The 17,953-nt window shown below is 42.2% G+C and overlaps 1 protein-coding gene across 1 annotated transcript in view; it reads left to right on the forward strand.

Annotated features, from left to right (window-relative positions):
* The window catches only part of OTOG (otogelin), a 232,290-nt gene that overhangs the window by 164,393 nt on the left and 49,944 nt on the right, over window positions 1-17,953 (forward strand). Inside the window, exon 40 of the mRNA XM_060262032.1 lies at window positions 3,940-4,123. Coding sequence (XP_060118015.1) covers window positions 3,940-4,123 — 184 coding nt within the window. The remainder of the gene's footprint in view (window positions 1-3,939; window positions 4,124-17,953) is intronic.

Consider the following 17,953-nt stretch of genomic DNA (forward strand, 5'->3'; position numbering starts at 1 on the left):
ATGTCATCCATGACGTTTGTGGTCCCCTTTGCCCGACTAAGGATGCGACCACTGCAACTTTGTTTCCTGCAAAAGTTTACCTTGGGAGTTGACCCTCAATCAGAAACCCTTACAGTGACCACCAACGTTCATATATCTCTCGACTGGTGACACAACTTAATAACCTTCTCCCTGGAGTCCTTTTTCATCCTGCAGCCCTGGATGCCATTGTCCACACAGACACCTTGCTGTGGGGTTGGGGAGCCCACTGCGGGGACCTCCATGCTCAAGGCCAATGGCCTCCCTTTCAACAGTTGCTTCACATCAACACACTGGAACTCTCAGCAGTTTTTTACGCGATAGTCTCCTTTGCCCCTGACATACAGAGCAGGCTTGTGCAGGTGGCATCAGACAATATAGCACCTGTTTTCTATCTGAACATACAAAGGGGCACAACTTCTGCCTCCCTATGTCATCTGACCCTGCAAATTTGGGACTGGTACATCTCTCACAATGTACTTTTGACAGCAATTCATACTCCAGATAAGCAAAATGATGAGACTGGCTACCTGAGCAGGAAGAACTCAGTGGAACACAAATGGGCATTGAACCCCATTTATTTTACTCCAGAGCTTTTGGCAAACCAACTAGAGAAACATTTGCCACCAAACTAAACACCAAATGTGTGCAGTTCTTCAGGGGATGCCTTTTTGAACCAGTGGTTGGGTCACATTTTCTATGTTTTCCCTGTTTCCCACTGCTCATTCGAGTGCTGCAAAAGGTAGAACACGGCAAAACTCTGTGGTGGTCCAGACAACCGTGGTTCTTGAGTCTCCTTCACCTCAGCAACCAATGGTACATTTGGCTACCCCATGCCCCTGACCAGCAATTCAGACAAGTTCTTCACAACAACCTGAGTTTTTTCAAATTAACAGTTTGGAGAATTTGTCTTAAATTTTACACCTGGGGTTGCAATTATCTTGCTCAATGCTCAGAAGCCTTCAACTAGGAAATCGTATTCCTTAAAATGAAATGATTTATATCTTATGCTTCATCAAAGGGATTCTCCCCTACTACAATGCCTTTGTCTGATGTTCTCTCCTACACTGCCATGTTCCATAGCGTGGGTCTCAGTTTTTCATCAGTAAAGGTCCATTTATTGGCTATATCAGCCTTCCATGACAATGTAGGGTCTTCTATTCTGTTCTCTTATCTGGTCACAAAAGTTTTCCTGAAGGGTCTCCTGAACTTGCATCCTCCATGAAGGACTTGTGTCCCTGTTTGAAGTTTATCCCTAGTACTCTTGCAGTTACTTATGAAGTCCTTTGAACCAATGGCTACATGCTCTTTATATGTGTTAACTTGGAAGACTGTTTTACTAGTTACCTTAATCTCTGTGTGTCAGGCAAGTGAACTCTGTGTTGATCCACCATACACTGTTTTCCATCCAGAAAAGGTTGTTCTGTGGCCTGATCCATCCTTTCTGCCCCAAGGTGGTTTCATCTTTTCACATCTCGCAGCTGATAACATTACCTGTTTTCTTCCCTCACCTGGCTGACAATGCCCAACGAACTTTGTATGCATTGCATGTGTAGCGGGCACTATCCTCTTACATCTCCCGCACCAAGAACTTTAGGCAAGGCTACCATTTATTGGTATCTTATGCTAATCCTTCCAAAGGCAAACCTATCTCTTTACAAAGATTTCCACGTTGGATCTCCTTGGTGATTGCCTTATGTTATGAACTGTCTGGCAATTCTCTGCCATCCTTACTTAGGGCCCACTCAGTGAGGGCTGTGTCCACCTCATCAGCGCTTTGGGCTGGCGTATCCACTGAGGACATTTATGCCACTGTCATGTGGTCATTGACTTTTGTTAGCCACTATACCCTTGATGTCAAGGCTCGGAAGGATGCTGCCTTTGGTCAGGCTGTGTTACATTCCATTTTCCATTGTTGACTAGATTTTTTTCTTGCCCCTAAAAAAAAAAAACTTAACAAAAACAGGGGGAAAGACCAATAAAATGATTGTTTTCAAAGATGTGTTGATTTGTATCTTTCAGTCAGTATAATTCTGTTAAACTTACCTTTAGTATGCCTGTTGTTTTTATTGGGTTGTTTCACTGCCAGCACCCACCATCCTTTACACAACAGCTCAATATTCACTCAGTATGTGGCCTGCACAGAGACCACAAAGAATTTAAGCAGGTTGCTTACCTGTAACTAATGGTCTTCAAGTGGTCATCTGTGCAGCCGCACATGCCCACCCTTCCTTCCCCACTGCTGGCTTTTCCTTTTGGCCTACCTTCTGTCCTTGGGACTTTCTAGCAGTGTAAGGAAGGAACTGAGGTGGGGGAAGGGTTTCCCTCAGCTCCAGGCATGCACAGTCAATGTCTTCTCCCCAGAGCTGAAGGAAATCCTGCTGAAAATCTAAAGCTCTAGAATTTTCCTGGTGAGGAGTACATCACAGGTGCAGTATTCAGTGTATGACTGCACAGATGACCACTTGAAGATTATTAGTTACAGGTAAGCAATCTGTTTTTATCCAGGAAGCTCTGGAGCTGCTCAGCAACAACTCTCTCAATTACCTTGCCCAGGAACAAAAGATGGGAAACTGGGCAGTAGTCAAAGGGATCCAGAAGATCCAAAGTTGACTTTTTCAAGAGTAATGCAACCACAGCCTCTTTCAATTCCTCTGGGTAGACCCCCCCAGGTCTAGTGCCAGATTGAAAATGTCTACCAGGGCCCCCCATATCCTCTCATCACCAGCTTTCTATTTTTTTTGGTAGGGGGGTAGGTTGGTTTGTGTGTGTGTACCTTGAAGTCATGGGGACCTCTGGTGACTGACCCCTACTGAGGGGGCATGGAGAAAATTCAGAGAGGTGGCTGAATAAAACCTGCCCCTACTTCCAGGCTTTGGTATTCCAAGGAGTTCTCCCATTCAAGTACTTGCCATGGCTGCTTTCACCAGTCATGATGGATGTGGATCTAAGAGGCATGTCTTGACAGCACCCAGGATCCTATCCACATTGGCCTGGGAGAGCCAGCTGAAGCTCTTGAAGGCTGACTCCAAAGACAGCCAAGGGGCCTCCAGTTTATTTACTGTATCACTGTTGGCAGGGAGGTTGCTGCAGAGTGACAAGACTTTCTCCCCTGAAAAGCTTGCAAAAGCCTCACAGGTAATGGCCATATTTAAAACCTAGTGTGTACTCTCAGGGTTCTCTAAGCCAAATTACGGATTTATGGGGAAAATACTCTTGATTTTGTGATGCATAAAGTTTCTAGGTAGTGTAATATATTTTTTAAAACAACATGACCTAACTGTACAGCTGCTCTTGCAGCTATACAATAAATGTAAAAATGTTAAAATTCAAATATGAAATTATAACATCCAGCCTTTATTATATGAAGCCTTTTGCTATGTTCTGTTACTTTCTTGCACTATCAATTTAATTGATTTCAGCTTCACACAGAAAAATTAACAATGGACTGAAGATAATCTTTCCAAAAATTATAAATGAGCTTTTGTGACTCAGTGAGAAAACTTTTGAGGAAGCATATCACATTGTTTCAGAAAGAAGCACAGGTCCACCCAGTGTCCTAAAGGCATTGAAATATGACTACACATAACCTTCAACCCCACAAGCCAAATTCAACCAAGCAGCCAGGTATTGTGGTCTCCCAGATGCTTAAAAATCCCTTTGATTTTGCCATTGATCTAGGACTGCAAACAGAGCAGTTCTCAAGCATCTGGCAGGCCATAATGCATGAAACTCCTTTAAGCTTTTAGGAAAAGCCATATGGAATTCTATCACATATAAACATAAGCCATGTAGGCCTGTCTTAGATTATTGTTGTTTATGCAAATTTTTGATAGGAAAATAGTTGTACATGCAGAAGCATCATTTTTATGATAAAGAGTAAATAATGTTTGCTTGTGTATCTTGGAATATTTTTTTCAGATAGCAGTAAACTCAAGATACGCATGGCCTACAGTTAGGAAATATGGATTCAAAATTGAGGACACTGGTTTCATGTATCTTATTGAAACCCCTACAAGTATTAGAATTCAGTGGTTTCACACCACTGGTGTGATGGTAATAGGACTCAATGCAACCAGTGATCCAAAAGTTATTGGATTGTGTGGTAAGTAAACTTTCATAAGATTCTATTGTTTTGCTTGATGAAGGGGAAACTAGCACATATTTACTTGTTGATGGATAATATTAGGAAGCTAAATGATTTCAAAAACCATATAGAAGTGATATCATAATTGGGGAGGTGTTACTTTGTAAATTGTTGAAGTGACTCAGGTGCTGCATCAGATAGTTGTTGCTGCAAAAGCAGTGTGGCAGGTATTTTCCCTGTGGACATTCCACAGGGGAAAATAATGACTTACACCCTTCCACAAGGCAAAAACAGCAGAGCAAACATGCCTGAGTCCATAGCAACCCTGGCAACATCCATCAATCAAAACAAACTCAAAAGCCTTTATTGGCATATAATCAAGCAAATAACAGCAGCCAATGGTGCCCCTGTGAGTGGCACATGCAGGCACTGTCTAACATCACCCATCAATCCAGCCACTGCCACCTGATGTCACTTTCATACCCTCTCTGAGAGCAAATGGATAGGGAGGAAAGACCCAGCAACAGCACAACACCAACAGAGGCAGGTGGTCTGAGTGCCCCTCCCCACCCACAAGGGATAGGTACCTGTGCAGTGGACATGCTGCCCATTCCTTCCCCAACAAGGGCCTGATTGGCAGAAAAGTGCTGCCTCACAAAACCATCCTTGTTCCAAGCCTCATATGTCCTTCCCATGAAAAAGCAGAAAAAGAAAAATATATAGAGGCTAGGCTCATATCCACAACCCCCACACCTAAGACCAGCATCCTAACCTCCAGGACAGATTCAAAGGAGGCATTGTTGAAGTGATTCAGATGGTTGGCACTCCACTGCTGTCCTGACATCACCACCAGGAATGTTTACACTGATGCTATCCTAAGTCAGGCATTCAAAGGCTTCATGCACATACATGTTAAATGACTGCTCTGTGAAATATGGTTCCTTCTGAAGGTGGCACCACAGGCATCACTTAGATCCCAATTTAGATGAGTTTAATTCCCCCCAGATGGAAAATTGGGACCCACCAATGTCATAACTCAAGAGGCTACCAAGAATTCTTATGTGAGTAATAAGAAGCACATCTTCTCAGAATCTATTTATCTTTTCTTGCTGTATGTTCACCTAACCTTTTAGCCAGGCCAATAGCCATGGGGCAGCAGGGGGCGGGGGTGGCCTGTGGGAGCCCTGCCCCTGACTTCCTGTTAGGGTGCCCCTGACCTTCCCTCCTCCCCTCTGCCATGGCTTGAGTGACCACAGGTATGAAAATCATGCTGGAGGGGTGTGCAGGGGCAGCCACCACCCTTCTTGTGTGATTTAAAGGGCAGGGGGGCATCTGCAGCCATAGGGGCTTTCCTGGCACTCCCAACAGCAGCAGCACTCATAAAAAGTTGTTCCAGATGCTGCTGCCACCACTGTTGCCCAGTGAGGCTCTGGTGTGTCTGGGGCCAAAAGGAGGAGGGAGTTTCCAGCCAGCACCAGAGAGGTGGCAGCTGGTGCAGACTGCCCAGGGAGGGAAGGAGGAGGCTCAATGGCATCATCCTCCACAGCTCTCCTAAAGGGTTCCCATTTCCCAAGCACTCCCCCACACACCTTTGCAAAGGCAAGAGCCTCTCTCAGCTGCCACCACTCTACCATCCCCCGTTGGGAGCGGCAGTGACCGGGTAGGCTGGGTAGAATGTCCCTTGTTGACTCGGGGGCAGGCAGGGGGGTTTTTGTTTTTGTATTGTGTGTGTGCATGTATGGGTCTGGCCTGTGCCTGCTTGGAAGTCCTGGCTGACTTCTGGCTAGTCACTAAGTATCCCCTGACCATTCTCCATGCCCCTCAAACTTAGAAATTCTGGCTATGGGCCTGCTCTTGGCTGCCATATTTGGTATATATTTTCAGATAAGGAAGGGTAAATGATACTAGAGTCCTTTTTTTCCTCTTCCAACTGTCCAGCCAGCATTTGGTAAATCACCATTAGTGATAGGAAGAAGGCTAGAATCTTCTTCTCTTTGACTTTGCCTCACAACACTCACTTTGCCCACCACTCAGTTGAAAGAGAGATCATTCTCACCACCAAACTAATTCAGCCTGATTTTTACTCCAGCTCCCACTACATATGATCTTCAAGGACTTGCAATATATATATAAAAACAATGGAATAAAATATCAGTACATAAAACACACAGTTATTGGGTAGATATTGTTTCAGTATCTGAGTTTTTCAAGTCTAGAGGCAGCAGTTTGGTATAGTCACATGTCTTGTACCGCTGTTCTTGCTGTGGCATGGAACCCAATTGCAGCAGGAGTAGGTATAGGTATGGGGTGGGGGAGATAATATTTCTAGTCTTATCTCTGTTCTGTTAGGCATCACTTTTACTGAAGTCGTCTCTCAACCCTTTTTACCCCAAATTTGGGGCCTTATGCGCAAACAAAACAAGTCATTTTGAAGATTTATATGAAAGGTGGCTTAGAAATATTGTTGTAAATGAATAACAAGTGTGCTATTAATGAGCTACACCTATCTCTATCCCTGGCGATCTGTCACAGTGCCTAGAGGGTCACCCCTCACTGCTATAAATGGATTAGTTGATGATATTTCTGGTCCACCTTTCTCACTGAGATTCAAGGTGCATTGCACAAGGTAAGTCAATGCACATTAAGGTATCCAATAAGCAGTGTGATAGAACTAGGATCATAGAAATCTGAACTAAGCAGAAATCTGAAACAAACTTGAGTATTAAACATGACATGTTAAGCAAGCAATAAATAAATAAAAAGGTAAAGGTAGTCCTCTGTGCAAGCACTACCGATCCATGGGATGACGCCACATCATGATGTTTTCTTGGCAGACTTTTTACAGGGTGGTTTGCCCTTGACTTCCCCAGTCATCTACACTTTGCCCCCAGCAAGCTGGGTACACATTTTACCAACAACGGAAGGATGGAAGATTGAGTCAACCTTTAGCCAGCTACCTGAACCCAGCTGGGATCGAACTCAGTTCGTGAGCAGAGCTTGGATTGCAGTACTGCAGCTTACTACTCTGTGCCACGGGGCTTCTCAATTTCTGCTTATGTAATAAATAAATACATAAGCAGAAAATATAAGACAACAGATAACATGTATAATACACAATAGTGTTGAAAAATCTCCTGAACTATTCCTTGCAACACAGTCTGTCACCTTTGTAAAAATGTTTTCCTTCACAATTCTGTTTTACATAGTTTGTAGAATGCCAGAAGTGTGGGATTCTTCCTGTACTCCTCAGGCAAGGTATTCCACATGTGAGGGCCAGTACTTTGAATCAAGCCTGGTAGCTAATGGGCAGCCAATAGAGTGACTCTAAAAGGTGTAATATGCACACTCCTAGTTCCTGATAATAAATGAGCTGAGGCGTTCTATACCAATTGGAGTCTACAAATGCATTATAGTGGTCATAAGAAAAGTAAGAGAAGCCATGTGGGATCAGGCAGATGGTCCAACACTCTGTGTCACACAGTGGCCAAAACCCAGTGCCATCTGGAAGGCCACCAATGGAGCCAGAAACCCTCCCACTGTTGCCCCCCAAGCACCAAGAGAATTGCTACCCTAGACATATTGTTTCATCTGTACATTGTCGCTAATAGCCACTGATGGACCTCTGCTCCATATGTTTAGCCAACCCCCTCTTGAAGCTGTCTATGCTTATAGCTTCAACCACTTCCTGCAGTAGTGAATTCCATGTGTTAATTTGTCATTGGATGAAAAAGTACTTTCTTTTAATAATAATAATAATAAATTTATTTTTGTATCCCGCCCTCCCCCGCCAAAGGCAGGCTCAGGGCTGCTAACAAGGCATGGTTAGTACCATGGTTACAGTAAAATACAATAAAATACAATCATTACTATAAACATATGATCTTATCTAAGCCTACTGCTCATTAATTTTATTAAGTGCCCATGAGTTCTTGTATTATGAGAAAGGGAAAAAAGTACTTCTTTATCTATCTTCTCTATCGCATGCATAACTTGTAAACCTTTATCAGTCATCGTTTCTCCAAGCTAAAAAGCCCTCTCATTAATCTTTCTTCATAGGAAAGATGTTCCATTTCCTTAATCATTTTAGTTGCTCTTTTCTGCACTTTTTCCAATACTATGTCTTTTTGAGATACGGTGACCGGAACTGTACATAGTATTCCAGTGATGCTGCATCACAGATTTATCCAGGAGCGTTATGATACTGGCTGATTTGTTTTCAATCCCCTTCCTAATATTTCCTAGCATACCATCTGCCTCTTTTATTGCGGTTGCACACTGAGAGGATATTTTCAGTGAGTTATCTGCCAGGGCTCCCAAGATCTCTCTCTTGGTTAGTCCTGCCAGTTTGCCTCCATCAACTCGTATTTATAGTCAAGATTTTTTGCTTCAATGTGCATTACTTTGCACTTATCCATGTTGAACCTCATTTGCCACATTGACATCCACTGACCAGCGCCTTGACAGATCCTTCTGGAGTGCTTCAGAGTCCTTGGCTCTCACCCTGAATAATTTAGTGTCATTTGCAAACTTAACTACTTCACTGTTTACTCCCAACTACAAATCAATAATGACCAAATTAAAAAGCACCAGACCTAGTACAAGCCCTGCGGTATCCCACTGCATACTACCTTCTACTGTGAAAACTGTCCACTCTTGTTTCCTATTAATTAATAAGTTTTTAATTCACAAGAGGACTTGTCCTCTTATCCCATGACTGCTGAGTTTACTTGGGAGCCTTTGATGAGGAACTTTATCAAAAGCTTTCTGGAAGTCTAGGTAAACAACATCTACTGAGTCACCCTTGTCCACATGTTTGTTCACCCCCTCAAAGAACTGAAAAAGGTTAATAAGACAAGATCTTCCCTTACAGAACTGATGCTGATTCTTCCTCAGTAGCTTTTGTTCTTCAGTGTGCCCACTAATTCTGTCTTTATTAATGGATTCCAGTATTGACATTAGACTAACTGGCCTGCAATTTCCTGGATCTCCTCTGGAACCTTTTTTAAACATGGGGGTTACAATAGCTACCTTTCAGTCCTTGGGAATGGAGACAGATTTTAGTGACAGATTGCATATTTCTGTAAAGTTCCCATTTGAGTTCTTTCATAACTTTTGGATATATGACATCTGGGCCTTGTGATATGTCAGTTTTTGATTTCTCCATCAGTTGTAGGACCTTGTCTCTTGGCACCTCAATCTGAATCAGGTCTTTCAAAACACCTTCTAAAATTGGTAGTTCTGGAGTGGGCAGGCACCTCTCATCTTCCACAGTGAAGATAGAGGCAAAAAAATGCTTTCAGCTTCTCTGCCATTTCCCTGTTTCTCTCCCATTTCCAAGAGGTTAAGTGCATGGACTCTAATCTGGGAAAACCTGGTTGATTCCCCACTCCTCCACCTGCTGGTATGACCTTAAGTCAGTCATAACTCTTTCAGAGCTGTTCCTCTCAAGAGCAGTTTTTGGAGAGCTTTCTCAGTCCCACCTACCTCGCAGGGTGTCCGTTGTGAGGGGGAAGGGGAAAGGAGATTGTAAACCAGCTGCTCTGAGACTCCAAGTGAAGGGTGGGGTATAAATCCAATCTCCTCCTCCTCCTATTATCCTTTAGTAATCATTTTACCCCCTTGGTCATCCAAGGATCCCACTACCTCACTGGCTGAGTTTCTGCTTCTAATGTAATAATAATAATAATATAATAATAATATTTTATTTTTATATCCCGCCCTCCCCGCCAGGCGGGCTCAGGGCGGCTAACAGACATGGGAGTCCCATGATTCACATTAAACAGTATAACAGACATGGGAATCCCATGATTCACATAAAACATAGCAGTAAATATCAATTACAATAAATTAATTAAAATAGATAAAACATATAAAAATAGGTGCTAAAGAAACTTTTATTGTAGGCCTTTGTTTTTTACAGTATGTTCCTCATAGTCCATTTCATAGTCTGCTCTGCCACCTTTTTGATTTTAAGATTCAGCAGCCTAGTTCTTTCTCTTGACAAGTCGAAGCCATTTCTTTTGTACAAGGGATGCTTATTACAAAAAGCTTATTACAAAAAGTTGGGGGCATGGCAGCGAGTGCACTCAGAGCCCAGCTCTGAGTGCACCCGTTTCCTTTCAGACTTCACCGAGGCCTCAGTGAAGTCGGAGAGCATGGCTGCGAGCGCGCTCAGACCCTGGCTCTGAGCACGTCCACTGACTTTCTGACTTCACCGAGGCTTCCTGAGGCTTGGAAAGCTTCAGCGAAGTCTGGGGGGCATGGCAGCGAGCATGCTCAGAGCCCAACTTTGATCATGCCCACTACCTTTCTGACACCATTGTCCCATCCACTTATTGAATCTCCTAATTTGTGCCTGTCTGCTTGGCCCTGTGTGTGGAACAGGAAGCACTTCTGAGAAGGCTACCTTGGAGGTCCTGACCTTGAATTTTCTTCTTTGCAGCCTAAAGTTTTCCTCCAGGACCACATGACTCCATTTCCCCACTTCCAGGGCTGGCACATGGGAGTAGGCCAAGTAGGCGGCCACCTAGGGTGCCACCTGGTGTAGGGGTGCCACAAGGCACCCCCTCTCCTCACACCCGCTGCCTTCCTGACTTCGCCAAGGCTTAGGAAGCTTCAGCGAAGTCGGGGGGGCATGTCAGCGAGGGAAATCAGAGCCCAGCTCTGAGCGTACCCACTTCCTTTCTGACTTCATCAAGGCCTCTGCAAAGTCAGGGGGCATGGCAGCGAGCGCTGCCTTTCTGACTTCGCTGTTTGTAGAACTTTGTTAATGTTATTCTTAATTATACTCGTTTCTGCATTTTTAGATTAACAGTTATTATTTGTAGCCTATCAACATACCAGGAATAGTTCAAATATAAAGAGTTTTCTTTAAAAAAACAAACTATCGAAGATTAAATTGGAATTTCTCTTAAGACTGGTATGAACACAAGGTTTCATTCTTTGTGGAGGCTGTAACCTTAGATTAAGTGCCGGGTATATACCTCTTGGGAGCATATTATCCATTGATATAAATTTTCACTCTGACACTGGAATTATCATTTGCTGTCCATCAATACATGGACAAGCTTGCCAAGTTCCAGAAAGAGCAAATATGTGTAGCTGCAGTATAAAATATCAGTTATACTTAGTCAAGTTTCAGACCTCACAAAGTAGTGGTGCTAAAGAGAAGATGTACTTGTAATACAGTAGTAGTGCTTATTCCAAGTTGTTCTGACTAGTTTCTATTTATTGTCCCTTAAGTTTAATCTTAGATTTTAAAACTAAGGGATGAAAAATACCAACAAAAATTCTACTAGGCTCTGAATTACTTTTAGACTGAAGTCCGAAGTAAATTCTACTGAAATTAATGAGACTAATTTCTGAGATGACATGATTAGTTTCAGGATAGATTAATGGAATTTAGCAATAGGATATTTATTTAAAATATTTAAATTTTTCTCCCAGTTTCGATTGTCAATACACTATCCACTTTGTGGCAGAATACTGAACAATGTAGGAAAAGAAATGGGAACATGCAAGGGCTTGCAGGTGATAACTCATTTTCCCCTCCCCCTCTATTTCCTCTTTCCTTTCCCTGAAAGCCCCCATGGTGTCTCCCCTTTTCTTGATTTCCTTTCTCCTTCCAACCCAACAGCCAACCTACATTCATCTGACCCTCTGTCTTCAACTTCACCCCCCCCCACCACACACACACAGCAGCCTGTACCTAGGAAAACTATGCCCAGTTTTGTGGGCAAAACCCACTTGCCTTGTAAAAAAACCCTTAAGGACTTGCAGGAGGCACCCCTCTGCACTATTTCCTCATTTCCTTCTCTTGGTATCCCACATATCCTCTTCCCTTTCCCTGTCTCATTCTCTGCTTCACCATTCACCAACCTACCTTATATCTGCCTCCCATCTTCAGCTACATTTATGATTTATTTATTTCATTTATACCCTATCTTTCTCCAAGGCAGGGACCAAAACATCTTACATTATTATCCTCTCCCCCTTTTTGTCCTCACAGCAACCCTGTGAGTTAGGTTAGGATGGAAGTATGTGACTGGCCTAAAATCATCCAGTGAGCGTCCATAGGCAGATGGAGACTCAAAACTGGGTCCACCAGACATTACTCTGAAGCTCTAACTACTTTTGTAGGGTACTTGCTGTTGAACAGTAGAAAGCAGCTAGGCCTAGTTGAGTTGTGAAGATTGGGTGATATCAAGTCACCCAATTGTTGCTGCCTGGCCTAGTGGTACCAACCTCAAAGTGGGATCTGGATATTGACTGGAATTACAACTAGCTGCTTTCGAGAGTGGACTCTATGGCATTATATCTTCACAGATAATGTTGTTTTATTTTGGGGGGATTTAACCCCCCTCTGTGTATTTATTTATTTATTTGTTTTGGTGGTTTCAGATTTGTCTGCAGACGTGGGAGTCCTCCAATTTTGCAGGAAAATCTGTTCTGCATTGGTGTGGCCTTGATCCATGAATTTAGATATCTGCAGACAAAGGCTACACATTAGATATAGATGACATGATGATGTCAGCTGAGGCTATTTTGTTATCCTATCTTATGCTTGGAAGCCTTTCATTCATGTTGCTGATGTTTGCAGCTTCAGTGTTAAACTTTCTTGTTAAAATCACATGATTTTTAGAGTTTTCAAAAATTTATTTTAGTCATGAAATAGGGAACTTATTAACCACCAAGGGCCACATGGAAAAATATAATTAACTATAGCGCCAGAGCCAATAATAGCTTATTTGCCTATGGTAGTTGTATGTAAGATGTCAGTCCTGAAGAGGTACCTGGAGGAGGTAATGGATGTATGGAAGCTATAAACTGAAGCTCAGTCCAGATAACACTCAGGTGTTGTTTGCAAATTACAAAACCTTTCCAGGACAGAGTAGTCAGCCTGTCCTGGAGGGAATATTCTCTCCCCCACCCCCACAAAGGGACAGGTTCATAGTTTAGGAGTGCTGTTGGATTTTGAACTATGGTTAGAATCTCACATCTCTCTCCTGGCATAGAGCATATTGTATCAGCTTCAGCTGATATATCAGCTTTGGCAGTTCCTTAAAAAGCATGATCTGGCCACAGTGATTCCTGCTCTGATCACAGTCATGTTAGAATATTGTATGTGGCCTTTGAGAATGGTATGGAAACTTCAGCAGGTCAAAAATCTGGTGGCCAGGCTACTATCAGGGACTGTATCATACCTATGAAAGATGACTGATGATACAATTAAAATTGCTAACAATAGATGAGAAACAAAAGTAAAAGGTGGCAGAAATAGAATCAAAAGTCTAAATGTGCTTTTCCAGCGACTCACACATAGAGATAAGGAGAACTGTTATAATAACCAGTGTAAAGAAATAGAAGAGAACAAGAAAAAAGGAAGAAGAGAGATGCTCCACAAGATCCAAGAAATCAAGGGGAAATTTACAACATGGCTAGGCATGCTGAAAGATCACTACATTAGATGGACAAAATAAAGAAAAGATGGGAACAATACAGTGAAGAATTGTACAAAATAGATGAAAGGATGACCGATCCCTTCCAAGAAGAATAATTTGAAGAAGAACCTACAGTTTTAGAAAGTGAAGTGAAAGCTGCACTGAGAGCAGTAAGGAGAAACAAATCACAAGGAGTAGATGGGATATCAAGCTATTCCAAGCCACAGAAATAGTGTCCATCAAAATCTTAACAAGAATAGGCCAACAAATATGGAAAACCAAACCAGGGTCTGCAGACTGAAAATGCTCAATTTACATTCTAATTCTGAAAAAAAAGATGTCAAAGACTGCAGCAACTATTGGACCATCACATTAATTCCTCATGCAAGTAAAATGATGCTCAAAATCTTACAACAAAGACTGTTGCTGTATATAGAATGAGAAATGCCAGATGTTTAAGGTGGATTCGGAAAAGGAAGAGGCACTAGAGATGATATTGCAAACTTAAAATGGTTATTGGAGCATACAAGGGAATTTCTGAAGAAAATCACCTTGTTTCATAGATTATAGCAAAACATTTAACTTTGTGTACTATGAAAAGCTTTGGCCAGTTTCAACAGAAAGAGTATGCCACAGCATCTGTTTGTTTTGATGTGCAGCCTGTACTGTGGACAAGAGGCTGCTGTTCAAACAGAATATGGAGAAACAAAATGGTTTCCAGTTGGAAAAGTTGTCAGACAAGGGTGTATTTTATCTATCACAAGGATAGGTGGATTAGATTTAAATGAAGGTGGAAGGAAAATTAACAATTTGAGATGTGCAGGTGATACCACATTACTGGCAGAAACTAGTGAAGACTTGAAACTACTACTGATGAAGGTTAAAGCAGAATTGCAGCTGAATATCAAGAAGACAAAAGTAATGACTACTAGGGAATTACACAAATTTAAGGTTAATGATGATGAAATTGTTAAAGATTTTCTATTCCTTGGCTCCATCATCAACCAAAAGAGAGCCAGCTAACAAGAAATCAGAAGGAGATTGAGACCAGAAAGGGTAGCCATTGTGGAGTTAGAAAAAAATCTTAAATGAAGGGATTAGGGGTGGACACAGAACACAAAAATGGTATTTTGTTTTGTGGTTCATTGGATTGCCTGATTTAATGGTTCAGTTCATGTTTTTTTCAGTCTCCCAAGTGATTCATGGTTCGTTAGATCATTCAGTTCAGGAAGGTGTAGAATGGCCCCCGAGTGAGCTAGAGATGCCAAACTTGTACAAACTTCAGCAGGCTCTCTTCTACCTGGTCTCCAAATTTGGTGTGAATTGGATTTCACGGGTTTGAGCTACAGCCTCCCAAAGCAAGTGCAACTGGAAACTGACCAGAAGTGCAGGGGGCTTGGGAGAGCAGATCTGCCGCTTTTAGTCAGTTTCACTGGAAACTGTGCTTCTAGTCAGTGTCACTAGAAACTGACTAGAAGTGCAGTGGGCTGGGGAATCATGTCACGTTGTCTGGAAAAATGAACCAAACATGAACCAAATGACATGCCAAGAAAAAGGGGCCAGTTTAATTTTTTATTTGGGTGTGGTGGGATTAGACAAACCAGTTCAGAATGAACCACAAATTAGCCATTTTTAGCATGTATCATGATTCATTGTTTGGTTCATGCCCATCCTTAGTAAGGATGCGTCACTAGCAACCAAGATCAAGTTTATTCGTACCATAGTATGCCACATTACTATGTATGGGTGTGAAAATTGAACAATGAAGAAAGCTGAAAGGAAAAAAGTTGGTTCTTTTGTAATGAGGTGTTGGAGGAGAGTTTCACAGATACCATGAACAACCAAAAAGACAAATAAGTAGGTTCCAGATCAAATCCAACCTGAACTCTCCCTAGAAGCTAAAATGACCAAACTGAGGCTATCATGTGTTGCTCACATTCTGAGAAGACAGGTCACTGGAAAAGACAATGATGCTACGAAAAGTTGAAGGGCAGCAGGAAAACTGGAAGACTTAACATGATCTGGATTGACTCTATAAAGGAAGCTGCACCCCTCAGTTTGCAGGACCTGTCAAAGCTGTTAATGATAGGACATTTTGGGGGACATTCATAGGGTTGCCATAAGTGGGAAGCAACTTGATGACATTTAACACACACACATTCTGAAAGATCTATACTGGCTGCCCAGCTGCTTCCATAGACAATTCACAGTGCTGGTTCTTACTTTAAGAACTTAAATGAGTACTTAAAGGGCCACCAACTTGCTAACTGAGATCCTCCATGTTATGCTCTGGCATGTTTTGAATTGTGTTTCTAATGACCATATGGGTTTTTTGTGTTGTTTTAGTTATGAGACACATTGAGTGGGTTTCTGGAAGTGATGGCAGAAAAAGTTTCTTAATAGTTTATTTATTTATACATTAGATCTGTGGATCACCCCAATCCCTGCTGCTACAGGGCCCTGGGTGATGTATAGTATCATTAAAGCAAACCAGTTAAAATAATAAACAGTAGTTAAAATACATTTTAAGAACAGATGACCAATATTGTTAAGAACACATGGCAAGTATTCATTTTTCCTGTTACAAACTGCCTGCCACTTTGTGGGTAGGGTGTAAGGTCATAAGACTCCTTGAGTATATGTGGAAGCTTTACTGATAGATCAGATAGCAACCATTATCAGCATGCTATTTGCAAGACAGTGTCTTGCCAAACTAACATGGATGGTTGGTCCTCCACTAATTATACCCCTAGAAATAATGGATCCCCTTTTTCCTGTGCCCACCAAAGTAATTTGAATTAGATATTATGAAGTCTTTTCTCAGGCCCCAGTGTTGCTTTCTTCAAGGTTACATTCCACAGACCCATCTCAGTTCAGTTGGACCATATAAGTGTTGCCCAGAGACAACAGATTAGAGCTATCTCCCTGTGTTTCTTTTTCACCTGCAAACGGGGAACATCTCATCTCACACAATGCAATGAACGTTTTAAAAATACAAAGGATGTTAATAGTTGTGAATACATATATAATATGGGTCTGAATATATCTGCAAAATAATGAGTGGTTAATGAACAAAGCTAATTATACCAGCAAAACAATAACAGTGTCATCCCCAGCTATATTTGTCAGGGACCTGTTCCTGACACAGGGGAGGAGAGGGTGAGCAAGCATGAAGCAGAACATCAGAGAAGAGGTGGAAACTGTCGCTGTTCTCAATCAAAAGTCTGGTGGAACATCTTTGCCTGCAGAATTTTATAAGGTTTTGCAGGAGCCTCATGGAATTTGGCAGAGTTGCACCAGGTTGGAGGACGGGCATTTTTAGGCCCGGGAGTGCAATACCATTCAGTGAACAAATAATTCATATAACATTTTCATGAAAATTGTAGATACCAAATGAAAGTGAACATGCTGAACTCATTTTATAGCACTAGAGAGAGAGAGAGAACTAACCAATAAGAATATAAGCCATGTTGGATCAGGCCAGTGGCCCATCCAGTCCAACACTCTGTGTCACATAGTGGCAAAAAAAAAAAAAAGGTTCACAAGTGGGGCTAGAACCTTCCACTTTGCCCCCCCCCCAAAGCACCAAGAATACAGAGCATCACTGCCCCAGACAGTTCCAATAATATGCTGTGGCTAATAGCCACTGATGGACCTCTGCTCCATATTTTTATCCAAACCCCTCTTGAAGCTGGCTATGCTTGTAGCCACCACCACATCCGGTGGCAGTGAATTCCACATGTTAATCACCCTTTGGGAGAAGAAGTACTTCCTTTTATCCATTCTAACCCGTCTGCTCAGCAATTTCATTGAATGCCCACGAGTTCTTGTATTGTGAGAAAGGGAGAAAAGTACTTCTTTCTCTACTTTCTCCATCCCATGCATAATCTTGTAAACCTCTATCATGTCACCCCACAGTCGACGTTTCTCCAAGCTAAAGAGCCCCAAGCATTTTAACTTTTCTTCATAGAGGAAGTGTTCCAAACCTTTAATCGTTCTAGTTGTCCGTTTCTGCACTTTTTCCAATGCTATAATATCCGTTTTGAAGTGCGGTGACCAGAATTGTATACAGTATTCCAAATGAGACCGCATCATCGACTTATACAGGGGCATTATGATACTGGCTGATTTGTTTTCAATTCCCTTCCTAATAATTCCCAGCATGGCGTTGGCGTTTTTTATTGCAATCACACACTGTCTTGGCATTTTCAGTGAGTTATCTACAACAACCCCAAGATCTCTCTCTGCCAGTTCACACCCCATCCACTTGTATTTGTAGCTGGGATTTTTGGCCCCAATGTGCATTACTTTGCACTTGGCCATATTGAACCTCATCTGCACGTTGACGCCCACTCACCCAGCCTCAACAGATCCCTTTGGAGTGCCTCACAATCCTCTCTGGTTCTCA

The sequence above is a fragment of the Heteronotia binoei genome, chromosome 21 (genome assembly GCF_032191835.1).
Source record: "Heteronotia binoei isolate CCM8104 ecotype False Entrance Well chromosome 21, APGP_CSIRO_Hbin_v1, whole genome shotgun sequence".
Classification (NCBI taxonomy): domain Eukaryota; kingdom Metazoa; phylum Chordata; class Lepidosauria; order Squamata; family Gekkonidae; genus Heteronotia; species Heteronotia binoei.